At 37.0% G+C, this 26,915-nt stretch overlaps 1 protein-coding gene and 1 long non-coding RNA gene across 3 annotated transcripts; both read right to left on the bottom strand.

Annotated features, from left to right (window-relative positions):
- Window positions 1-3,853: 3,853 nt before the first annotated feature.
- On the bottom strand, window positions 3,854-14,056 carry LOC125249601. The gene is made up of 3 exons (XR_007180589.1): window positions 13,915-14,056; window positions 5,629-5,808; window positions 3,854-4,368 (listed from the first exon to the last, which is right to left on the bottom strand). It is a non-coding gene; the product is annotated as an uncharacterized LOC125249601 (long non-coding RNA).
- An 8,653-nt stretch (window positions 14,057-22,709) lies between these two features.
- Window positions 22,710-26,910, bottom strand: mrps23 (mitochondrial ribosomal protein S23). 2 transcript variants are annotated; one of them, XM_048161918.1, is made up of 5 exons: window positions 26,725-26,910; window positions 26,259-26,438; window positions 23,631-23,708; window positions 23,392-23,515; window positions 22,710-23,312 (listed from the first exon to the last, which is right to left on the bottom strand). In XM_048161918.1, the coding sequence occupies exons 1-5, from the start codon at window positions 26,766-26,768 to the stop codon at window positions 23,166-23,168; spliced, it is 573 nt and encodes a 190-aa protein (XP_048017875.1). In that variant the 5' UTR covers window positions 26,769-26,910; the 3' UTR covers window positions 22,710-23,165. The 2 variants fall into 2 exon arrangements, with proteins under 2 accessions (XP_048017875.1, XP_048017876.1); XM_048161919.1 differs by having other exon boundaries at window positions 22,710-23,309.
- Between the last annotated feature and the right edge of the window lie 5 nt (window positions 26,911-26,915).

The raw sequence follows: 26,915 nt of genomic DNA, 5'->3' as shown, positions 1-26,915 counted from the left end.
TTAACCACGACACAGATGTCACTCCGTGATGAGATGGGCCCCAAAGATTTTGCCGCCGGCATCAAAACAAATTAACCTTCAGATATTTCTTCGATCCAGGATACACCGTCGAGCCTTCACCCCTTAAGGTCTTCCACCCTCCTTCATGTGACCAAATGTAATCTTTCGCATTTCATTTGCACGCACATTATTATTTATATCGGCCAGATTTACTGTGGGCGATGGCACAGATTGGATTCTGGTCAAGGGCTCGGGCAGGTTGTGGTGGGGGGGTTGGGAAGAGGCTCAGGTAATTATAATGGAAATGAATGTGGGTCTGGGATGAGGCAGAGGCCCGGCTGCTGGGAGGGCTTTATTAAATATGGAACCGCTGTGATCTGATCAGGGCCCCGAGGATATTGACCGCCTCGGGAGGAGATAACGGTAAAGAGGGCAGGGGAAACGACAAGCTGATGGATGTATTATTTGTGTAAAGGTCTGATCGACGAGGCGGGTGATTCGTTTACGGAGGAGGCATCAGCACGTTCAAATTTGATCAAACCCCCACCACCACCACCACCCCACCCGCCGCCAAAGCTTCCCGTGGCACCCCCCTCTGTACCCCCGCCTGCTTGGCTCGCTGCTCTGAAGAGGAGGCCACAGGTGATCATCAAGAGCCAGACGGCCTGCATTACCTTTATGAATAGAATATGAATGTGAAGCTCTGGCTTTGCGGAACAGACGTCTTCGCTTTTCTTCCAGGGGTGACGCTATGCGACAAGGGTCAGGGGAGTTATCCTAATCCTGTTCTGATTTAATTTTTTTATGGATTTTGGCTGTGTACAACCAAAATACTGCACTTAAAGTTATTATACATTAAATTATTGGTAACTCTTTACAATAAGGTCTCATTTGTTAACTAATACATTAGTTAACATGAACTAACTATGAGCAATATATTTTTACATCATCTCTTAACCTTTGTTGATGTTAGTTAAAAAAAAATACAGTTGTTCATTGTTTGTTCATGTTAGGTCACAGTGCATTAAAGGGTTAGTTCACCCAAGAATGAAAATTCTGTCATTAATTACTCACCCTCATGTCATTCCAAACCTGTAAGACCTTCGTTCATCTTCAGAACACAAATTAAGATATTTTTGATGAAATCTGAGAGGTACATGACTCGTCCATAGACAGCAATATAATCAACACTTTCAAGGTCCAGAAAGGTAGTAAAGACATTGTTAAAACAGTCGACTTGACTGCAGTGGTTCAACCTTAATTTTATGAAGCGACAAGAATACTTTTTGTGCACAAAAACAAAACAAAAATAATGACTTTATTCAACAGTCTCTTCTCTTTTGTGTTATTCTCATATGTTGTTTACTTCCAGCGCTTCCAGGTTCTACGTCATAATGCCGACTCATTATTGGCCAGCTCCTGCGTCAGCATCACATGCATGGGTCATGCTGCTCACGTGTTCCGCGTCGGCCAATACTGAGCCGGCATTCAGACTTAAACACGGAAGCACTGCACTGTGCTTACTGCGGCAACTGCGTAAGGATAATGACAGGGAAGAGATTGTTGAATAAAGTCTTTATTTTTGTTTTGTTTTTGCGCACAAAAAGTATTCTCGTCACTTCATAACATTAAGGTTGAACCACTGCAGTCACATCAACTGTTTTAACAATGTCTTTAGTAACTTTCTGGGCATTGAAAGTGTTGATTATATTGCTGTCTATGGAGTCTTGTACCGCTCGGATTTCATAAAAAATATCTTAATTTGTGTTCAGAAGATGAATGAAGGTCTTACAGGTGAGGAACGACATGAGGGTGAGTAATAAATGACAAAAAATTTCATTTTTGGGTGAACTAACCCTTTAACTAATTTTAACAGATATAACTTTTGATTTTAATAATGTATTAGAATGTAATATCATTTCTGTTTCTGTAAGATTAATAAATGCTGTATAAGTATTGTTTATCATTAGTTCAACTAATATTGTTAACTAATTGTAAAAATAATACATCCACAGCAGTTACCTTATTGTAAAGTGTTACACTCTAAAAAAATGCTGGGTTAAAACAACCCAAGTTGGGTTGAAAATGGACAAACCCAGCGATTGGGTTGTTTTGTCCCAGTGGTTGGGCAGCTTCGAAGCTTTACAAATCATTTGTTTTGAATTAGTGGTTCAGAGAGTCAAAATCACGTTTTTAGTAAACAAGGCTTTGTTACGTCATAAGTGTTTTGAAACTTCAATAGTTCACATGACTTTGGCAGTTTGATACGCGCACCAAACAACTGATTCAAAACAAAAGATTCGTAAAGCTTTGAAGCTTCATGAAGCAGTGTTTTGAAATCGCCCATCACTAGATATTGTTGAATAAAGTCATTATTTTGGGCGCACAAAACATATTCTCTTTGCTTCATAACATTAAGGTAGAACCACTGTAGTCTAACGCTGTAGTTAAAGCGGAACTCAGTAAGATTTGCGAAGCTCCCCCTACAGTTTCCTTCAGTGAATCACACTGTCGTAAATACTCCAAGCGCAGCTCTGGACTACAACGACTACAACGCTCACCAGCGCAGTAGTTTTGCAAATACAGTACAAGAAAGAGGAGGTGGGTAAATTTGCAAAATACAGTACACTCGATGGAGGTGGGTAATTTTCGAAATTGTCTTATAAAGTCATAATATACATTGTTTTTGAATTACCGTAAAGCATTTTGTCACTCTCGCGTGAACGTGAACGTGAACGTGAACATGAGGCGAGATTGTTTCGGGTCGGTGCAGCTCAAGTTGCAAGTGCTGTATTCTGGCGTAGACGTGCCAGATGGGGTTAGTGCTCGCTTCAAACATACCACTACAAGTCAATTAACCATCGTAAAGACTTAGAAAACTATTTATGAAGGTAAAAAAAGTTACTTAGTTCTGCTTTAAATATATCTTTAGTAACTTTCTGGGCATTGAAAAAGGGAGTTATTGCTTGCGATGCAGGCCTTACTGGGCCATTGTATTTTATCAAAAATATCTTAATTTGTGTTCTGAAGATGAATGAAGGTCTTACGGGTGTGGAACGACATGAGGGTGAGTAATTAATGACAGAATTTTCTTTTTTGGGTGAACTAACCCTTTAAAATGAACCCAAAATCAGACACATAATTACTAGAGGCAACAATAATAATCAAAAGGTGAACATGTATTAATAAGCAATTTAATAAATGTTTGTTTGTTTAATTATTATTAATTAAACTTATTAATAAATGTTCCTTTATTAAACATTAATAACTGTTTTCCAACATACATTGGGTTCATATTAAGCAAGCAATAGACAAATTTGTTGAATAAAGTTGTTATTTTTGTTTTGTTTTTGAGCACAAAAATTATTCTCATCGCTTCATAATATTAAGGCTGAACCACTGTAGTCACGTTGACTATTTTAAACATGTTTTTACTTTTCTAGACCTTGAATGTGGTCATTTTGTTGCTTTCTACTGAAGATAAAAAACATCTTGGATTTCATCAAAAATATCTTAATTTGTGTTCCGAAAATGAATGAAGGTCTTACAGGTGTGGAACGACATGAGGGTGAGTAATAAATGTCAGAAATTTCATTTTTGGGTGAACTAACCATTAAAAACAACCCAATTGCTGGGTTTGTCCATTTTTAGCCCAACTTGGTTTGTTTTTAACCCAGCATTTTTTTTTCAAGCCTGTATTTTCCATATATGCACTTGTTGTGCTCTAACCACTAGACCATCCATAACTTACATCCATACGCTAAGCACTTCATTATCAAAATATAGTAACTGGATTTTAAAAAGTTTGTTTTCTATGTAATGTCCAGATATCTTAGTTATCTTGCATAAAAATAGTGCTGCGGGACATGAAATGATTAAGGTTCAAGCTGCAGATGATTTGAAGACTCAATTACAGTCAGGCTCATTACGGTTGAGAAAATGTCACAGGTACAGAAATTACCATTAAGATTCAGCGAAGTCAAACATGTTCTTCTTTTTGAACAAATACTCCTGCTGTTGCTCCATGGAATTCAAGCCAGAGTCAGACTTAAAAAGGAAAAATGTATTCCCAGCTCAGCGTAGTGTGTCGGGCAGACACAGGTCAAGCACTCATATTAATAAAACCCAAAGGGCTCTTGGCACCTCTCCTCCCCTACTCCACCCCAAGGCCAGAGCAGCAATGTTCGTGCAAGAGGGAGAGCAGAATATCTTTGCTAAATCTGATCTTGTTAAAGGCCACATTAAATATTGATCAACCCTGAAGATACTCAAGGAGTCTAGTTCTGCAGTCTGCCTGTGTGCTCGTGCCAGAGCCGGCGTGAGTTATGATCGGATGTGATGGGCCGGTTTCCGATCCTTTGTGGAAGTCTGAGGAGAGGAACTGCAGTGAAGATAACAGTCAAACCACAATAATGCATGCTGAAAACTGGATACCAACCCTTTCTGGGCCATTTCATGAAGAACACTGTACAAGTCTTTATTTCAATTTAATGGTTTTGCTTAGTCTTTAATTAATTTCTATATTAAGAATATCTATAAAGGGAATATTCCAGGTTCAATATAAGTTAAGATCAATCAGCGTCATTTGCAGCATAATTAACTGCATAATTACCACAAAAAGACATTTTCGACTTATACCATGTCATTAAAAAAAAGCGCAAATCGAGGTTACGGTGTGTCACTTACTGTACAATATAAATAAATAGGGGCAATTGGAGAATTTACAAGCATAAATTTAATGTTATAAATACACTTACATGAACTGTTCTGTTAAAACATTATTTGAGCTGTAAAAACAAAGTTGTAAAATTGGATATAACTTTACATAAATAACTTCAGTACATGATTTGTTTAATGTATGTTAAAATCATGTTAACAGGCATACTGTTTATGTCTTGTGGCTACACTATTAAAACAGTGAGCATTGTAACGTTTACCGACTCCCTTCACTTCCATTGTAAGTGCCTCACTGCATCCCAGATTTTTGCTTTTTTAAAGAAACGGAGAGGCGATTTTTGTGGTAATCAGCATTATATGCCACAAGTGCGGTCAATTGAGCTCTATTTGTATTGAACCCAGAATATTCCTTTAAGCAATTGTGGTTTTGTAAGCTAGAAGGGAAACTTCTGAGCCTTAAATCAATCCTCCCACTCATAAAAACTTCTTAAAACATGTATTGCTCAAAGATAAGAAAGAACAAGTTCAAGCTCAGAACTCATTTCCTCCTATAACAACACAGCACACTGATTTTCTTGCTTGTAATATACCATTGAAGCCCAATATATGAATCCAGCCACCCACATATGTATGTAATTTGTCCCATATAGCTGGGTTAGCAGAGTAAGCTCCTCATCAGGCTAATGGGAGTCTGGGCCCCTCAAGCACCTCCAAAGAGCAATCAGAGGGAGATGAACACCACACTTTAGCTTCCCTAATGAAGGAAACAATTCTCTCAAGTGAGCCCAAAATTAGTTTACGTTCAGTGTGCGAAAGAGTGTGTTTTTTCCCCGGTTGGCTGAGCGACTCTGTGACCGAACCTGCTTCCACACCTGGTGATAAACACTCGAGACACTAAGAGAAGTATGAGGAGAGTAAGAGAAAGAGTGGAGAAAAGCTCTCTAAAAATACCTGAAAAGTCCTCCTCAAGTTGCAGCTGTGAGTGAGTTTGTCGTGAAGCTGCACATTTTTCCAGACTCATTTATCACAGTCAGCGCTGAGGAGGCGACCGGAGGCCATGTTGTGTCTGCTGTATTAGCAAACACACCCTCGTTTCACACCTTCCCCAGATCGCTTTTGTCCTTGTACTTCCTAAATGAGAAAAATACGGTAAAAGACAGAGATCTGGTGCTGTATTCTCTGGTAATTTGATGCAACGTGATCTTTTCGCGTCAGTCAAATAGTATTACGTTATGTTTGGCAAACACTGCAAAGGATCTCATGCAACATTTAAGAAATTAACATTCAAAACATTAATTGTTCTCAATTCATAAATTCCTTGAGAATCAATCCCATGACCTTGGTGTTTGCAGCTTTTTTGACCTTATATTAATTGAGACTACATTGAATACTTTTGGAAATACCACTTTAAAATGAGCTATTGAAGACAAAAAAGGTAATTAAAAATGATAGATTATACAACGTATATACATTTATATTACTGCTGTCAAAACGATTAATTGCGATTAATCGTTTTGATAGTACTCATATTCATTTGAACCTAAAAAGTCCATTGACGAGCAGAATTTTGCTAAATTAATATTTTTAGAACCAGTTAGTACGGTCATGTACTAAAACTTTTGAAGTGCCCACACTGAAACTTTGATTCCTTGGTATTAAAGTACTTGTAATGAGTGTGTGGTATGAAAACTGCTACCAAAAAGCCCTAAAGCTGTTCATCTTCTCTCACACACAAATGTTCCTATTCATCACTCCACTGCTTTGCCCGTCCTATCAGGTGGGACACATGTCATTCATCATTTCCATGGCAACTGTCTCTTCGCTGGACAGCTTTGCAATCAGCAACCCATCAGACCTTCAACGTGCCTCGGCCTCTTTTGTCCCCGTCCGCTAGCCATCATAGCGCGATAAGATTATCACAGACAACCTCAACTCTGCACCAGTGCTGAGAAGAGAAAGGAGGAGGCGGTTACACTTTTATTCATTTCTCTTTCATACTTTATCCGTTCTGCCCACGACAAGCCTTTTCCTGTCTTCTTTTGCCCTCCCTGCACTGAAGGCAGAGCGGCTGAACGTGTGATATGTCAAGACAGGGCCGGCTCTTTGACTGCAGACAGTGACAGCCAAATACAAAGGCCTTCCTGCATTATCTGACAATAAATCTGGGAGATTTAAGGCTTGACATCAACAGCACTTAAAGGAGAATTATAACAAAGCGAGGACATGGACGTGAAAAATGGAAAAACACGCCGAGCCAATCTGTACAGAGAGCTTGGAATCACAAAGGTGTTTAAAGGGAAATCTTGTAGATCTGGTCTAACAATGTTCACATCGATTTAAGCCTATTCAATACTTGCTGGAAAAAAGTCTATTGATTATTATCATCAGAATTCTTAACGTTCACCTTTAAATCTGTTTTCTTTGTTGGAGTGTTACATATTTAAAGACTCTTTTCTCATAGTCAGAAGATTATGGCTAACATGTAGAGGATTTTATTGACCCAAAATTTGAATGTGACGTGTCATCTGTATTTTTTAATCTGCATTTTATTAGCACTTTACAGTATGTGCTAAAAGTTGATTTTGTCAACTTTTAAAAGTACACTAGTATACAGATGACCTCAAAACCTAATAGACATGCGCTCAAAAAATATATATTTTATTTTGGAGTCAAGTGGTACTTAATACAATTAAGTTTTGAACTAAAGTAATTGAAGTAAAACTCTGCAAACTCTTAGGATTTTGTTTGTATTATGTTGTATACATATTTCTTTCACTTGATGTTATAATGAACTAACAAAAATTCAATATGGATCCACAGGTTTAACAGGTTTTTTTTTTTTTTTTTTAACAGTATAATCTTATCACTATACTGGAGCATTAGCCCACACAGTGACAGGATGAGCACCCCCTGCTGGCCTCCCTCAACCCTGCATAGCTCCAGTGTACAGTACAGTCCAAAAGTTTGGAACCACTAAGATTTTTAATGTTTTTAAAAGAAGTTTCGTCTGCTCACCAAGGCTACATTTATTTAATTAAAAATATAGTAAAAAACAGTAATATTGTGAAATATTATTACAATTTAAAATAACTGTGTACTATTTAAATATATTTCACAAAGTAATTTATTCCTGTGATGCAAAGCTGAATTTTCAGCATCGTTACTCCAGTCTTCAGTGTCACATGATCCTTCAGAAATCATTCTAATATGCTGATTTGCTGTTCAATAAACATTTATGATTATTTTCAATGTTGAAAACAGTTGTGTACTTTTTTTTTCCATCACAGGAATAAATTACTTTGTGAAATATATTCAAATAGAAAACAGTTATTTTAAATTGTAATAATATTTCACAATATTACTGTTTTTTACTGTATTTTTAATTAAGTAAATGTAGCCTTGGTGAGCAGACGAAACTTCTTTTAAAAACATTAATAATCTTAGTGGTTCCAAACTTTTGGACTGTACTGTAAGTGCAGGTGAAAGCTACAGGTTGATAGAAGAAGGTATTGAGTATACCAATACAGCCCAAGCCCACAAACATAAAATAAAACATTATATTAAATCAATATAAATTGTGATGAAAGCCACACATTTCATGCACTTTTATTCATGCACTTTTATGTCACATGCATTGTTCAACTTTAGGGACAATATGAAAAAGAAAACTACAACAGAGCTGACAGTGTAAGCCCCACCCCCAGATATTTATTGTGAGATTTCAAGTATTGTTCCAATGTAGAAAATATTGTACAGTTTATCCACATACTTGTACAGAGCCCTTTAAAGGGACATTGTGTTGGAAAAAAATATCTTTCTCTCACGAAAGTTCCTCGAAGAAACTTTACGTTTGCTCGCAAAGAACTAAAAAGTTTTGCGAGTGAACGCAAAGTTTCTTGTGGAAAGCAAAACATTTGCGAGAGAATGCAAATGCATTGACATAATTTTTCCTCCTATCTCATATTTTCTTCAATCACCATGTCCCTTTAGGGGCTCCATAAATTTAAGTACTTTGAAGTGTGTTCCTGTGTTCATGAAAAATGAATTAGGTTGCAAGCCGGTGTTTTTTGCACTGTAGCTTTTGTTAATGTTGTTGTTATTTGGTAATTTGTTCATTTTCTGCTCAGAATGATGACTGATTGTTGCCATTATTGTGTTTTGAGTACCAAATGTTGGGGGCTTATGTGTGGCTGGGTGTCTTGTGTTATAAACATACACTACTGTTCAAATGTTTGGGGTCAGTTAGTTTTTAGTTTGTTTTTGTTTTTTTAAAGAAAGTACTTTTATTCAGCTATGTATGACAGTAAAGACATTTATGTTTATATATATTCATAATGTAACATTTATAATGTAAAGATTTCCACAAAAAGTATCACAGTTTCCACAAAAATATTAAAGGGTTAGTTCACCCAAAAATTAAAATTCTGTCATTAATTACTCACCCTCATGTCGTTCCACACCTGTAAGACCTTCGTTCATCTTCGGAACACAAATTAAGATATTTTTGATAAAATCCGATGGCTCAGTGAGGCCTCCATTCCCAGCAAGTTAATTTAGACTTTCAATGCCCAGAACAGTGGTTCAACCTTATTGTTATGAAGCGATGAGAATACTTTTTGTGCACCAAAAAACAAAATAATGACTTTTCAACAATATCTAGTGATGGGTGATTTCAAAACACTGCTTGGAAGCTTTACGAATCTTTTGTTTCGGATCAGTGGTTCGGATCACTGCCAAAGTCATGTGAATCATTGAAATTTTGATACAATTATGAGGTAACGAAGCCTCGTTTACTGAAATCACGTGACTTTGGCAATTTGCGATCATCTGATACATGCTCCGAACCATTGATTGGAAGCAAAAGATTCGTAAAGCTTCGAAGCTTCATGAAACAGTGTTTTGAAATCGCCCATCACTAGATTTTTGTTGAATAAAGTCGTTATTTTGTTTTTTTGGTGCATAAAAAGTATTCTTGTCACTTCATAACATTAAGGTTGAACCATTGTAGTCACATGAACTGTTTTAAATCCGTCTTTAGTAGCTTTTTGGGAGTTTGAAAGTCTAAATGAACTTGCTGGGAATGGAGGTCTCACTGAGCCATCGGATTTCATCAAAAATATCTTGTGTTCAGAAGATGAATGAAGGTCTTACAGGTGTGGAACAACATGAGGGTGAGTAATTAATGACAGAAATTTCATTTTTGGGTGAACTAACCATTAAGCAACACAAATGTTTTCAACATTGATCATCAGAAATGTTTCTTTAGCACCAAATCAGCATATTGAAGGATCATTTGACACTGAAAATTGTAATAAATTGTAATAAATTCAAAAACATAAAAACCCCTCTTATTGTCCCTAATATTTTAGTGTACATTATAATAAGGAAAATTGCAACACTCATTCCAAGTAATTTTTCCTATTTTTAATCCTGGTGAAATCATTGTGAATTTTCATTCAGTCCGGCACTGAGGTTTTACGATATTTTCAGCTTCTGATGCTGAGCAAAAAATTGAGAAGATCTCCCTGCCAATACTTTTTTTTTTTTTTTTCTTTTAGAGATTGGTGCATTTTTCAGATCAATTCTGTGGTAATGCCAGGAACAAAAGGGAAAAAAGCACTTCCACTGAAATTCTCAAGCCTCCGGAAGAAAGTGTGTCTCGGCCATCATCCAATCTCCCACTGTCCTTGAAGGATTGATCAGAAGTGCTGAACTGTGGATGAGAGCGAGATGAAGAGGCCGGATGAACGAGCGGAAGAGAATAGATCCAGATGAGGATGCATTATTTATTTAAAGCCATAATTAATACGAGGGGCTTTATCACCGTCCTCCGCTTCGGACGGTTTCCATTTTTAATGTTATTCATGGGGGATGAGAGAGAAAATTTCAAATCTCCTTCCCTTATTACTGCAGCAAGAAAGTGTCACATTACTTAGGGGGGTGATTACACAGCTGCCCGAGCCCAACTGTATGTGAATACTGTATTTGCAAACACTCGAGTTTTGAGAGCCGAGGCCGTAATCGCCTCTTCTGTCAGACGGAGACAAGTGACGGAGTCAAATTACTCCCTCAAGGTTATTTCCCTCTTCCTCTTTAGCGATGCAAACTTTTCACATGAGCACTCAGGTCTCACGGACGGAGAAAATGGAGAAGAGAGAAAGAGAGAGAGAGAAACCGAGAGATGCCACGGGCCCATCAGAAAATAAATAGTATTTTAGCGCATTCGCTAGTTTAGCCCCAAACAATCTCATCTGCAGCGGAGGGAGACAGGGAGACGATATTAAAGATTCTCATTATGCAGCTCTCCGAGTGTCTTCAGTCAATCCTCCACCCCAGACAGCACGAGAATCACTCCTGACAAACATTAATATAGAATGAACATTGAAGGATGCATTCCCGGAAAAAGCCTGCGGAGCCGGGTGGGCCTGAAGATTGGGCGACTGGTGCCTGTTATTGACACCTCCTTACAGGGGCAAAATGTTGCAGAGATTCCAGGGTGGGGGTTCGCATATCAGTTCGACCGCTTTCGTTTTGGCAGGCGGCCGTCAGAGGAAACGATGCCCAGAAAAATAGCATTCACCGCATACGTCGGGCTCTTTCAACCGTCCCCCTGGGCGAGGATGGTGCCACGAAAAGATGTCCTCTACATTCATACTTGAGTAGGCTAATAGTCAAGACACTGAATACAAATCATTGTTAAGGATGGGTAGAACTTTTCAGGGACAATCGCAGTCGTCCTCCTTGGTGGGTGTAGTAATTGGCAGTGCTCCAAATGGACTAGCCTCAGGTGTTTGTCTACGTTTCTCATGGAAATGTAGGATTCACTGATATTCAATAAGTCACACTGAAAATTACGAGGGAAGACCTGGCTCGTTCTCCTCTACCGCGGTCAAGATATGCCGGATGAGATACACGTCCACAGGGAAACGTTTATGTAGAAAACAAGAAGTAATTTTGATACTCGTAACCTCACTTTGTTTACTGAAAAAATCAAGACTTTGTGGTGAAGTTAATGCAGCAGAAAATAACTTAGTTCAAGTATGAATTCTACTTTTGAACTTAATTCAAGAATGTAGAAATGAAAGCTCTAAGCTTGATTGTTATAGGCCTACTGTATATAGTAAAGTATCTACATTGATTCCAAAGTAGGTAACCTTGTAAATTTATCCAGTGTACTTTTCAATGATATTAAATTAAGTAAAATCAGGTGTGTTCGACCGATCAGTGTATGACATCAAAGTACAGCGAGAACGGTTAGAGAATAGTCTGGGTAAACCCAGCCTGATCTGCCGGCGATTTGATTTCGCTCGGCAACTCAGTCTGGAAACCCGTGCATTCATTTCTGCTGCACTGTTACACTTTTGCGGGAGCCAATCACAGACTGGCTTATCTATGGAGTCAAATTAATGCCTTAAAGTTTTGCACAAAAATAAAGTTTTGCAAAACACAAAAAAGAATTGAGCAATAAAAAAATGTTTTGCAAACAAAAATAAAGAATTGCAAAGGAAAAATAAAGTATTGAGCGGAAAAAAATAAGTTTTGCAAACAAAAATAATAAATTGCAAAATAAAATAAAGTAGTGCAAAAATAAAAATATAATCAATTACAAAAATCAATGACAGCTGTAATCCTATTTTATCTTTGCCACATATTTTCCATGCTCAAACCTACTAAATCATTTGCAACGCTCTTTTTATTCTGCGTTTCAGTCAAGCGTGCGCTCACGATACCGGTTTTCTTTTGCGCTGCACTTTTCTGTGCGGATCACTTTATGGCACTGGTTTGACGTGGGGGTGGAGTCAAGAAACGGGGGCACACCCCCGCGAAATGCATTGGAGGGGAACGTAATCAGCGACAGGTGAAATAATTCTTTGACATGGTTAAAAATAATGAATGGTTTGTTTTTGTTGGTTTGTTTAGCATATGTTGTCGCCGATTACGACCCCCTCCAATGCATTTCTTATAGTAATATGACCCGTTGCTCTCTGTCTCACTGCCTGTATCCACTTTTGTGTCCTTAAACATTCATTTTTGGGGGTCGACAGCTTATAAAAACTTATTTCTGGGTTTTTTAGCTTGTTAGCTGTACACCTTGTCACACAGCAGCTTTTAGGCATTGTTCTGTTTTTTGTAATGAGTCAGAAAAGACAAGAAGGCAGCCTGGAGACAGTTGGATTGTTTAATAAATGCGCTTTGTCTCTATGCTTGATCTGTTCTGTTGCGATCTGCGTCTCCTGCCGATGACGTGTTTCGCGGGGGCGTGCCCCCGTTTCTTGACTCCACCCCCACGTCAAACCAGTGCCATAAAGAGAACCGCACAGAAAAGTGCAGCGCAAAAGAAAACCGGTATCGTGAGTGCACACTTGACTGAAACGCAGAATAAAATGAGCGTTGCAAATGATTTAGTAGGTTTGAGCATGAAAAATATGTGGCAAAGATAAAATAGGATTACAGCTGTCATTGATTTTTGTAATTGATTATATTTTTATTTTTGCACTACGTTATTTTATTTTGCAATTTATTATTTTTGTTTGCAAAACTTACTTTTTTCTGCTCAATACTTTATTTTTCCTTTGCAATTCTTTATTTTTGTTTGCAAAACATTTTTTTATTGCTCAATTCTTTTTTTTTGTTTTGCAAAACTTTATTTTTGTGCAAAACTTTAAGGCATTAATTTGACTCCATACTTATCCACCTTGCTCGCTATTGGCGGGTATAACACGATGACGATAGAGAAGCGACGGCAAGCAGTTTTCAAACTCTATCCGATCTACCCGTCTCTTCAATATAACAATGCACAATCACAGTGACGCCGATTGTGTTAAGCATTTACCTTATCTGAGAGAAATGTAGCAGAGCGTTGATCCGATAGTCTCTTCATAGGAAGATTACAAACGGCGATTAATGACACACGATGATTCTCTGCTGTTATTTTGGTGGTTTGCATCACTATGTGAGTACATGACTCTTTTACTTCAACACCCCTTGATGGCAGACAATATTTGTATTATTTGCTCTATATGTTTCGTCTCCCTGCTTCTTGAATCTCGCGCCGCCTGAGCTGACTGGAATTCTTTTTGGTTGTCATGACAATGACGTAGTTTAGGGCGGCTATATTCCGCGTTCATTTACACTGAACCAGAACAGTATCAGAGTCGCCTTTTAAACTCTCGACGATGCTGAATGACTTCTTTAGTTAGCAAACAAATTGCTCGAGTGGGTGTAAATATCACTCACTTTCATGTTTTTTGTACAACCTGCAAAAATCGCTCGATGCCATTGCTGCTCCTGCAAACCGCTGAGCAATGCTTCAAACCAATACAAACTAACTCTGCGTCTCAATCAGCTCGCTAGTTCCCTAGGTCGTGAATCAGTATATCATGCAAGTGAATGTGGCTGATTCCCTGATCAGTGCTGACTACTAGGGAGCTGATTGAGACACACGGTAAACCTGACTGGAGTTTTTGCATCGCTCTGCAAAGTACGTCACCCGGATCGTTGATCTGATTGGTTGAAGGACTATCCAATTGCGTGACTAATGCTCGTTGATCACGCCTCTTGTGCAGCAGGAAATTAGTGATGGGAAGTTCGGATCATTTTACTGACTCGGACTTTTGAGTCTCGTTCAACAAAATGAACGAATCTTTTTTCGAGTCATTTCGTTCATTTCGTTCATTTTAGCAAAATGTAATTAAAATGTTACGTGTTACTTCCCCAACACATCTACTACTTATGCAAACGTTGATCCCACTACAAACAATACAAAACTACAATGCTATAAGATTCAGAAATGATTAATTCTTTACCTGAGTCTTATGACAAGCTGATTAAGCTCACCTCACCTCTTGTCTGACAAGTCTTCGGGTTTAAGTCATTCCTTAATGACGTGACAGGCAGTCCCATGCTAAACCAATGCAGTCTGAGCCGGTAAGAGAATTGATTAGTTCATTTCATGAGTCTTTCGGGTTTTTGAGTCGTTCCTTAAACACGTGACAGACCCATACGCTATTTCTGACATTTCTGTCACTGTTTTTGTTACTGAGGATCTGTGGTGTGTTATTATAAATAAATAAAGCCCTGTTATAAATAAAATATTGATTAATTTATATTTTTGACTGTCTATCTGTAAATAAACACTAGGCTATATAATAATATAATAATCCAAGCCTACAATACAAAGTATTTATAGCCTAGTTTGTTCATTTTTACTCCAATATTGAGTTTGCTGTTATAATAATTGCTTTTCCTAGGCAGACTTGACATATTGGTCTAATATAAGAAGATTGCTCAAAAAGGACATAATGACATAAATTAAAAGCAAATAACATTTTGAATTTGAATTATTAATGTTAGTTTAAAACATCAAGGTTATGATAACTTCAGTTTTAACAGTTGTAACACAAACTCAAACAAAACTGGAGAGTTAACGTTATTTACTAATAAATATAATGTGCTTGGGTCACACAGCATAGTGTATGGGTATGTCACGTGATTAAGGAACGACTCAAAACCCGAAAGACTCATGAAGAGAACTAATCAATTCTCTTTCCGGCTCAGAATGCATTGGCTTAGTGTATGGGTCTGTCACGTGATTAAGGAACGACTCAAAAACCCGAAAGACTCATAAAAAGAACTAATCAATTCTCTTTCCGGCTCAGAATGCACTGGTAGCGTATGGGTCTGTCACGTGATTAAGGAACGACTCAAAACCCGAAAGACTCATGAAATGAACTAATCAATTGAATCATCAGGTGAACTACTTCTAGCAGTACAGAACCTGTAGAATATTGCACATGCGCGACTGAACGAATCACCCCCCGAGACGACTCGTTCTTCCCGAGTCACATTAAAGATTCGTTCAAAATGAACAAATCGTTCAAGAACGACACATCACTACAGGAAATCCATACAGACTCTCCAGACCAATGTTCAATTTTAAATTGAGCTTGGTCTGGTGATAGCCAGACTAGTTAGAGAACAGACGGCTCCGTATAATTTTGAATCGCTCTTGTGGTCAGGGTTGCCAGGTTTTCATAAAAAAAAAACCCGCCCAATCACATTTTGGTGGGGTAAAATCCGCGTTTTTACGGGGTTCCCCTGGTAAAATTAGCATATCACGTTATTGGAGTTGCTTCAACCCGCGGACATGAAAAACCACCCGAGGCAACACTGTTAAAGTAGCCCAATTCTGTGGGAAAACCACAGACTTGGCAACTTGCTTGTGGTACTTGATGCCATACGTCAATTCTTCTGCGCAGCGCCTCTTCAGGTCCAACACACCTATTTACCCTACAATGCAGGTGTTCCCAGCATGCACAGGGGGATGAATAATTAATTAGGTTGAATTTTTCAGTTCGGCTGTGTTATTTGCAGAAGTTGCTTTCGCTGATGTTTTTGACAAGTTTAGTAACTTGTTTTGCAATGCCTGAAGTTAATTTTCTTCCCAGAATGATTCGTTTGTGTTACCGTTATCGTGTTTTGTGTGCCATGTGTTGAGGTCAGTGGATGCAGAAAGGTGTTTTTTCTCCACATACTTTGTTGTCTCGCTTTTAGTGAGCATGCATTTACATTTGTTGGGTTGTTTAAAATCTAATGTATTTCAGCACTTATTAAATTGACTGTTGTTAGGTTATTTTAAGTGCCACTGCAAAAGATTTGCAAAGATTTATTCCATCACTTTAATCAATGTTATTTTGCAAAGATAAGTAGAATTTACTTAATTTTATACCGTTGGATTTTACAACAAAAAAAAAAACTTGCAAAAGAAATTTTAAGGAAACAATACATTGTTTTTATATATCTGACCCAAGAACAAAATGCATACTGAGCAATAAACAACTCTCTCTGTCTGCAAATACAGTGGGAGAGGAAGTTCTTGATATATGGTACGTTGAAGAACACAAGGTTAAATTTCACCTGGGTTATTTTTAGTAAACAACAGGCTTATGGCAGCAGGTGCTCCCTTACTTCTGCTTATGGCATCAATATAAATGAGGGATAATTACTTTTGTTACAATTAAATTAGACTCAGCAAAACAACATAATGGCGATTTGTTATGCTCTGGTGAGCAATAACAAACCAATCATAATTAACAGCTCTGGTTGTACGAGCGACTCTCTTTGTGCAACAAACACAATCTGATTCCCTAAACTAAATGGACCAGCCAAAAATTTGAAAGTGAAAGTCTGAAAATTATATCAAAGGATTCAAGCGTAATGATAGCGATTGGTCTCGCACATCTAAATGAGTTCGTTAAAGGGTCAGGAAGATGCTTGTGGTGTCAATAACACAAGATCTCCTCTCAGAACTGAGAATGACTGGCAAAAATCCACAAAAGCAAGCTTCTTTCAAAAGTCCAATCAGAGATGTTCATTTTTTCGCATTAAAATGTGTAGATGTCACATGCTTTAGTCTCCCATTAGAGCTCTTCCTGTCCTTGAAGGATTAAAAAAAGAAGATAAGAAGGGGAAAAAATGCCTTGAACAGCTCCTGTCAGAGAGAAAAAAGTGCCTGTGTGGCATCAGCTGATGACACCACGCTTGGCGGCAGCCTGTTGAATTCAGTTTCCATTTATCCCTTTACACCTCTTGCCCCTCCAAAGCTCAGCTCAGACTTCATAGCCTGAGGACATGGAATCATGTAAGAGGGCTCGCCCGTGGCTGCGTCTCTGATCTCAGATCAGTCTGGGCTCACCTGCACCTTTGGGGTAGGGTATAGCAGAACTCACAAACCCTGTAGGGGGCTCAAAAACAGGTTGTGAATCACAACCACAGAAGGCCTCGACCACACCAACCGCTGACTCCTGTGTGGTCTGTTTACGCTACGTACGAGTACGCTAAAAAAACAATTGTGCACTCCAATAATCTTTTTGTTTTCACAACGAAAAATCATTTTCTTTACAGTGTATATTGTGTGAACTGTACAACATCTAAACGGCAAGGATGAGGCAAGTTATGACATGAACGCACCGCATGGGTGCAATTGCTCTTTAGGCTCCCTTTTATCCTCCAGGCTTTTAATTGTGAGCTTTCGGCTCTGATTTTAAAAAAGCACAGCTTAAGTCAAGACTGTTATATGCAATTTAGGCTTGTTAAAAAACCATTTCACAAGGATTAATTGTCAAGAATTATTTAGAATTGTATCATGTGAAAGGTTAGCTCTAGGTGACAGAAGAGAGGAAACAGACCTGAGGCAATGCAGGCTGCGCGTGTGGCCGTGCATTTCAATGCCATGTGAAAATGAACTCGCCCGCAGAGCAAATTGCATTGACCTGGATCGCACGTGTTGACGGGGAAGAGGCAGAACTCCGCGGGAGAGCCTTAACCCTTTGCCTGGTCAACTGAGATGCCTGACAGTTTAAACTGAGGCTTTTAGGAGAACTAAACTGGCCTAAATACTGTATTTTTCATGTCTTTCTTATGACTTTAGACAGGCTATTGTATATCCCGACAGCACAGCTGTGAAATAAACAGCAGCATGTGAAAGGCAGCACTGGAGTTCTTTTGTGTTTCAATTGGTTAACAGGTTCTTTCATTTCTAAATGTTTTTTTTTTCTTTTCTTTAAAAAGCTCAAAATTGAGATGATCAGTTTTCCCTGTTATTACAAGCAATGCGAGACTGTAAATAAATAAATCTTTAATGGTGCATACACAGAATTTAGTGTTTCATCATTGTTTTTGAGATAACTGTATGCTTCTTTTAATTGGTTCTACAGATAATTGGTTTGGTTCTTGAGCTCTTTAAAGTGTCAAATGATGATGTTTTGTAAAGAATAGAAAAGAAGAAGATCGGGGGCATTTTACTGGAAGTTTATATAATGTACTGCAAATGTTTCATAATATCTTTTAAATTGCCATATATGACTAACAGCCATTATAATACATTATATATGCATGGCTACCTATGTAAATACTTAAAATAGTATAAGGTGAGCAACACATCATTCGTTGTAATGCATTAAAGGTCTAGGTGTCTTATAACTGTTGTTTTATTTAAACGGTAAGTTCACCCAAAAATGAAAATTGTCATTAATTACTCACCCTCATGTCGTTCCACACCCGTAAGACCTTCGTTCATCTTCAGAACACAAATTAAGATATTTTTGATGAAATCCGATGGCTCAGTGAGGCCTCAATTGCCAGCAAGATAATTAACACTTTCAGATGCCCAGAAAGCTACTAAAGACATATTTAAAACAGTTCATGTGACTACAGTGGTTCAACCTTAATGTTATGAAGCGACGAAAATACTTTTTGTGGAGATAACAAAATAACGACTTTATTCAACAATATCTAGTGATGGGCGATTTCAAAACACTCCTTCATGAAGCTTCGAAGCTTTACGAATCTTTTGTTTCGAATCAGTGGTTCAGAGCGTGTATCAAACTCCCAAAGTCACGAGAACTATTGAAGTTTCGAAACGTTTCGAAACACTTACGACTTAACGTAGCCTCATTTACTGAAATCACGTGACTTTGGCAGTTTGATACAAGCTCTGAACCACTGATTTGAAACAAAAGATTCGTTAAGCTTCACGAAGCAGTGTTTTGAAATCGCCCATCACTAGATATTGCTGAATAAAGTCGTTATTTTGGCGCACAAAAAAGTATTCTCGTTGCTTCATAACATTAAAGTTGAACCACTGTAGTCACATGAACTGTTTTAAATATGTCTTTAGTAGCTTTCTGGGCATTGAAAGTGTTAATTATCTTGCAGGCAATTGAGGCCTCACTGAGCCATCGGATTTCATCAAAAATATCTTAATTTGTGTTCTGAAGATGAACGACGGTCTTACGGGTGTGGAACGATGGAGTAATTAAATAAACGAGTAATTAATGCCAGAATTTTCATTTTTGGGTGAACTAACCCTTTAAGAAAAGAAAAAATACGGTATAATGTACGAACAATTATTATATATCTAGGTTTTTCTAACTTATATCATTTGATATCAGTCTGTAAAACCCTGGTTTTTAAGAGTGTGAGTGTTTCAAAATCATCTTTTTGTTAGTGAACTTTGTGAGTAGGTGAAATGTTTAAAATGCAGTATCTATGTTGGCCCTTTGGGAGAGCATCATATTTTAGGTTAAGGATTGTGAGCTGCCTGTATTTGTGCAGAGCTCAGCAGAGAGAGGAAGACCAACTACAGTAATTCAGGTCTCTCAAGTAATATAGCAGGCTAATTTAAACCATCAGGCATCTTTATGTAATTAATCAGTAGAGCAGGCCTGCATTGCAAAGCAGATTGAAGTTTTTACAGGCCACTGAGGCCAAGGATGAGAAAAATGCCCTTGACATATGCAGAGAGGAGAATCCCAGAGTTCCAGTTCTGAATAAACAAATAAATAAATAAAACAACAAACAAGCGGGTCTCAATCGATACCTTGACCAGGGCAACTGGATGGCAGCCTTTCTTCTGAGCTCCATGGCCGTGAAGAAGTAAAACAAACAGTGTTTGTGTAAAGGTCTTCAAACCCCAGCCGGCTCAACCTGCCATTGATTATGGTGATGGAGCACTCAAAGGGTTGTTTGGCCACCAGACAGAAGCAGTAGTGCACATCTAGTGTGTACAGATCATGTCTCATTATCAGCACATAACAAAGAGAAGACATAGCCAGGGACACTCGGCTTCAAATAAGCCGCTTGTATTCTCAGGACATTAAAATTTTAAAAAGTGTGTGTAAATGAACCAGATCTTTTCTCAAGTGAGGAAATTAAAGACACGTTTGTATCCCTTGATCTATAATAGTTAGTAGACCTAGTAAAGGAATGTGGCTTATTATTTTTTTTAAAAATATTTGGTTATCTGTGTAACGTCCTGACACCTCTAAACTACATTGTCAGTAGCGTAAAAGTAGTTAAGCTGTTCATAATAGCGTAGCTTTTCTAGTAACAATATACATATAGTTTTTTAGCATGAAAAAGCATTGTTTGTGTCACATTGTTTTCTGTTTGCAGCCTGAACAAGCCGAAGGAATCGCCAAACATGCTCTACTACTATAACGTCTCTCTTTTTCTCTATCTCTCTCTCAAATAAAGAACCATTTTGTTTGGACAGTTTCCTTTATCTGGTTCAAAAACAGCAATTTAATAATTAATTTCACTCTTGTGTTCCTGAAACTCACTGCATGATATTTTAACCTTCTTTGTAGCAAAATAAATATTTAAATACAGCTGTTTATCACTGTTTTCAGTTGTATAAATGTGTATTAATCTAGTTTGTAGCTGTCACCCTAATTAAAATCACTATTGTTTTGTGCAAGATAAAAAATGCTCTTTTTGCCTCAGCTTAAGTAATTACAGCTAGCTTGTAGCGTAGGTTTTGCGTTTACTTCTTTATTTAACTACTTATCGTTTTAAAACATACTTACAAAACCACAACTAGAACTATAAAAGACTTCCTGAAATATAACCCGTGATAAACTAACCCAAGTCTGCTTTGACGTGGCTAGTGCAGTCATACTATTAGCCAAGAGGGGAATTACTATTACAATTTACTGTATTTTTTAAGGTAGTAACAATGACTATGGTATTTAGGGTGGAACTATGGCTACGGTTTGTTGTGTTGAGGAGCAGGGCGGCGTTTACACAGTCGTCACCCTCCAAGCGTCCGACACGCGCCTCTGCCTTTACTATTTACACGCCTCTCCTTCACTAATTTCAGCTGCATCTGGGTCCTTCACAGCACACACTAAGTACACACACGAAAACACACATATAAAAGCTATTAACGCTGTCAGAAATGACAAAAATTGAAATGCAACATTGAAAAAAAAAAAAAAAACTTCTGGGTAAACAGCCGACAGATATCACACCTTGAGTCAATAGACATCACATTACTGCCATCTAGCGGTCAACGGTAAAGGACTGTTGAGCTGCTTTCACGAAGCTAGTCACAAAAAGAGAAACAAACGAATTATTGACATAATTATAAAGCCATTTACTCTTAGACAGCAATTAAGCACCTGAACCAAAGGTCTTTGCCTGAACCTGAAGAAATTACAAAGTCCTCATCATGTCTAGATTTACTGGATAAAGTAATCGCTCAAATGCTCATTTTAATTTACTAGCCTACAATACTATGTAAACACGAAGTAATTTAAAAATGTGACAAAGGAAAGAAAACATTTTTTGTTTATTCATCATTGAACACAAAATGTGAAATGTATTTGAGTTTGATGTTCAGTCAGTAGCAAATGTGTACCCACTAATGGGATTTTTGTCTCTAAGTGGTGCTTTTATGAAGTCTGCAGTGTCTTTAGAGACAAAAAACAAACACTAACAATCAAGTGAATGTCCATTTGATGAGTCATGTCTTCGTTTTCTTTAAATTACTGCCACTAAAATTATTCACATCCTCGAATTTTCACCTTTTTCCTGGTACACATTTAAACACATTAAAATGGTTGTTCCTGTTAACAAATTCGTAATTGAATAACCAATATGTATTCAAGGACATTCCCACAAAGCGATTTATGGGATAGTGAATGTAAAAGGTATTGAATAGTTACAATTTACAAAAAGTAACTGTTTAATACTTTGTATATGTTCTTAGGCAGCCAATAAAGCTGTCAGTCATCTTTGGAAATTAGATCTGCTTGAGACACTTAGACATCCATGTTCAGGCAATTACAGAATACTAACCTTCTAATCATTTCCTCATTTTAAGTCATTGTCTAACATGTTCCAGTCTTTTGTTTATCTTTCTCTAATAACTAAATTATCAGTGAACAATGAAAGCTCACAGTGTATCTTGTTAATTTAGTGAAATGCTACAAACACAGAAGGTGAGCAATTGTGAAGACATCCAAATATTTCAGTTTAACAAACTCCAAGCATTTTCCCTCTTTCAGAGGTAATGGCATTTGTGAAAGAATTTGAAATTTGATCAGCTCTCAGTTCACCAAAAATTTTATAATGCTGAAACATCACCAAAAACAAAGAAAATATATAAAAACTCTCATAGTAAATGTCTTTATGGTCGTGCTGAGGATGTATTTAAACCCAAGAGTGCACCGTAACAAGGATGCAGTATATATATATTAAAAAAAAAGTTTAATAATCAATAAGAATCATACATTTATAGAGCGACTCTGAAAACTGAAAGCACTACAACGAAGATACTTTTTCACTTCTGTCGTTAATGGACTTGAAAGTACTTTCATTAAACACTCCACATATTTTATTACACAGACATTAGACACTTTCACAGAAATGAAACACTTGCTGTATAATAAAGTCTTTCACTAAACCCCAATAACTGCTTGGCTATAAACATCTCAAGCCAAAACCATTTTGACTGTGCAAACGTGTCTTCAACATCATTTGGTGTCAAATGAGAGGCCATGTGAGACACATGTTGCTGTGTCCACAACAGAACAAACAATATCTGTGTCCCGGTATTTGACGCATCAAAAATGCATGATTGAGCAGCACGTCGGAGTGCTAGAGGCAGGAGCAGTTTATGTTGTCCTAACAGAGAAGTGGCATATTTATGATGATGTCTGGCCGTCAGGGTTCACTGTCTCTGCCTGTGGCTGTTTCTCTGGAACATTCGTCTCCGTGTCTCTTTGCTGCTCTGCCAACATGTCAGTCAACTTCATGTTCAGCAAAGGGTTCCGAGACTCTGGTGCCACCTGCTGGTTACAAAGGAACATGATGGACAATGAAAGAGACAAGTAGTCTAAAGAATATTTCAGCTCTCAGTCTCTTACTCACCGCAGGTCCTCCTCTCTTTCTTAAATAAACTCCCTCTGCGAGCAGTGCTTTTGCTGTCTCTTCAAACAGCAGCTCAGGTTTGACATCCCCTCGGCTTTCTAATTCACTGTATTTCATGACAAACCTGAACGATGAAGTACACAACAACTAAATCAAATGGCACTGAAAATTCACTAATAATTAAAAAATAAACTCACTGCATACTGTAAAAATATGTTTAACTTTCCATTATAACTTACTTCTGACATGGAGAAACAAAGTTGGGCTTGAGGAGCTCAAAAGCTCTGGGTCCACTACCATACATCTCAAAGAACTTCCTACAATCACAGAACAAAAAGTCATGTAGATTTACTGCACAGGTTACCGTAAGCACACAAGTTTAATACAGTTATTATCAACTGATCAACAATGGGTCTTCGGTCTTTTCCGAAAGGGTCTGACAGCAGTAAAATCTGGGACTAAATTAATTTAATTTTAAGTTTAATTTCAAGTGTTTGGGGTTGTAAGATTGTTTAATGTTTTTGAAAGTCTTTTAGGCTGCATTTATTTGATCAAAAATACAGCAAAATTTTTATATTGTGAAATAATATAAAGTATACGGAAGAGGATTAGGGCCAAGCAATAATAAAAAAATAAAACCATCTCGAGATTAAAGTTGTCAAATTTCGAGAAAAAAGTCGAGATAAAATGTTGAGAATAAAGTCATTAAATTACGAGAAAAAAACCGATAAAATGTGAGAAAAAAGTCGAGATAAAATGTTGAGAATAAAGTCATTAAATTATGAGAATAAACATTAAATTATGAGAATAAACTCATTAAATTACGAGAAAAAAGTCGTAATTTAACGACTTTTTTCTCGTAATTTAATGAGTTTATTCTCAACATTTTATCTCAACTTTTTTCCTCGAAATTTAACGACATTTTTCTCATAATTTAACGAATTTGTTCTCGTAATTTAATGACTTTTTTCTCGAAATTTAATGACTTTTTTCTCTAAATGTAATGACTTTTTTCTCGAAATTTAATGACTTTTTTCTCGAAATTTAACAACTTTAATCTCGAGATGGTTTTATTTTTTTATTATTGCTTGGCCCTAATCCTCTTCCGTAAAAGTAACTATTCTATATTTTAAAATGTAATTTATTCCTGTGATGACAAGCCAGGGTTCCCACTCTAAGCCAAATGTCAAATTCCCTGATTTTTCCCTGACTTTCACTGACTAAAAAGCTGAATTTCTATGACCTATAATGAACGGAAAAACACTGAGCAGAAAAAAAAAAATCAGCCACAGACAGTATTTTAAATCCATCCATTTGCAAGCTTTATTTACTTGTTCACAGATGTAGTACAAAACTAAGTTAAACACTCATACACACTACTTTTTTTTTTTTTTTGCGCTTTTACCCATTAAATGCATTTTGATATTATTCTGTACTATTTCCTACAGAAATTAATTTATAGTTTTTATTCTTTCAGGGGTTAAACGCTCTAGGAGGTTTTTCTGTTTGTCATCATTCAGTCTTTTTATTTCTTCACATTTAGTTTTTGCAGACCATCTTAGACTGTTTGACACTAGGCTATTTCTGTAAAATGGATATGATTATTTAAGTCTGAAAAAATTATTTAACAATTATTCATTATTTAAGTCCTGGAAAACCCATAATATTTTTTCTTCAGAAGTAATGTTGGTAGTTTATCCAATGTGCATATATTAATTAATTTATATTTATTAATTCCACCATGGTGAATAAACAATGGTAACTGCCACTAGGGCGTGAAATGCGACATTCGTATCCTAATGTCGTTTGCAGTGAAAAGGCGGCTTACGGTGTCCTTTTTTTTTTTTTTTAAGCTTACTGTGTTCTAACCAGACGTGACATAGCTACAAGATGACAAAATCAATCATAAATCACAGCCAATGACAACAGTGTGTGAGCAGGCTCTGTTCGCAGCTAAAAACTAAAAAAAAACAAAACCAAAAATAAATAAATAGCCTAACTATAACAAAACACGTGAAAACACGATTTTAAAAAAATGGTATAGAAAAATTACATTTTGATAAAATGGAAACTAAAATTTAAAGCAACAAACAAAAATCCCTGATATTCCATAACTTGGTCTATTTTAGACAATGAAAGTCAGGAATTTTTTTTTTTTTTTTTTTTTTTTGTCCAATTAAAATTCCATGACCCGTGGGAACCCTGCAAAGCTTAATTTTCAGCAGCCATTACTCACATAATCCTTCAGAAATCAATATAATATTCTAATATATTTGGAGCTCAAGAAATATTTCTTATTATGATCAATGTTGAAAACTGCTTGTACTGCTTGATATTTTGTTGAAATCGCAATACTTTTTTCAGGATTCTCTGATGAATTTTTATGTCTGTGCTTAGCTTTGAATGCCATATTTTCAATGTAATCTCCGTCTTTTAGATACTGCTTGATATTTTGTTGAAATTGTAATACTTTTTTTTTCAGGATTCTCTGATGAATATTAAGCTCAAAAGAACAGCATTTATTTGTAATAGAAATCTTTTGTAACATTATAAATGTTTTTACTGTCACTTTTGATCAATTAAATGCATCCTTGCTGAATAAAAGTACTAATTTCTTACTGGCCCCAAACTTTTAAACAGTAGTGTATATAGCACCAAGCTCAAAAGAAACTTAAATTAATAAAGGTATAAATATAATAGAGATGGCATAAACACATTAAAAGTTCATAATGAAAAAAAAATATATGAAGTACAACTGAAGGGCACAGAGTGACCATAGGATAGTATATAGATCACTGGCCATGGGGAGAGCAGTACTGATGAAAGCAAAGATTTGAAATGAAGTGAACGGGTTTGCTTGGACTTACGCTCGTATTTCATCCTCCTTGTATAAGATTTCAGGTACAGTATCTGCAGCGCGTTTCTTCAGTGGTCTCACAGGTTTCTCGTAGAGGGGCTCTCTTTTAGGAGGAAAAGCAGCATACACATCAAACCAGATGGGCTTTTCCTCCTGCTTGATGACTCCAGCTCGCATTAAATCACGAACCCTTGGCAAACAACAATCAATCCTTCAGAACTCGAACTAAATAACGAGCAACACTTGTGAGTGTCAGCAAACTGCAGCATGATATAACACTGTTTATACACCATACAAAATGTCTTTGTTTTATTATTTTAGATTAAATAAGCCTTCTTGGCATTATAGAAGGATTTTACACCTTCATATCGCAATGCACATTTTATAGTAAACCGATCTCTTCTGTTTAAACGTGGTATTTTTATCAAGTAACCTTGAAATGATCTCAAAAAGCACATGTTGTCACTAATGCTTACCGTGTAAATACAGTCCCGAATTTCTCAATTCGACTTCCAGCCATAATGTCTATATGATAATAAAAATTTAAACAGATATCAATATATAAGGCAGAAAAGTAAGGGGAAAAGATGTTACAAATTCGCTCTCTGCTGCAGCATGGCTGCACTGCTTCCGGTGTTACTACGGAGACCCATCACAGACAAACCAC

This window comes from Megalobrama amblycephala, linkage group LG16 (assembly GCF_018812025.1).
Source record: "Megalobrama amblycephala isolate DHTTF-2021 linkage group LG16, ASM1881202v1, whole genome shotgun sequence".
In the NCBI taxonomy this organism is placed as follows: Eukaryota; Metazoa; Chordata; class Actinopteri; order Cypriniformes; family Xenocyprididae; genus Megalobrama; species Megalobrama amblycephala.
The sequence above is the reverse complement of the archived record's forward strand: the minus strand, read 5'-3'. Positions and strand labels throughout refer to the sequence as shown.

Excerpts from the sequence above, each read along its gene's own strand:
- mrps23 (XM_048161918.1), bottom strand. The coding sequence starts at position 26,768 with ATGGCTGGAAGTCGAATTGAGAAATTCGGGACTGTATTTACACG. Across the intron at positions 26,439-26,724 it reads TTCGGGACTGTATTTACACG|GGTTCGTGATTTAATGCGAG; the intron begins GTAAGCATTAGT and ends TTGTTTGCCAAG. Across the intron at positions 23,313-23,391 it reads GAAAGAGAGGAGGACCTGCG|CAGGTGGCACCAGAGTCTCG; the intron begins GTGAGTAAGAGA and ends CTTTGTAACCAG.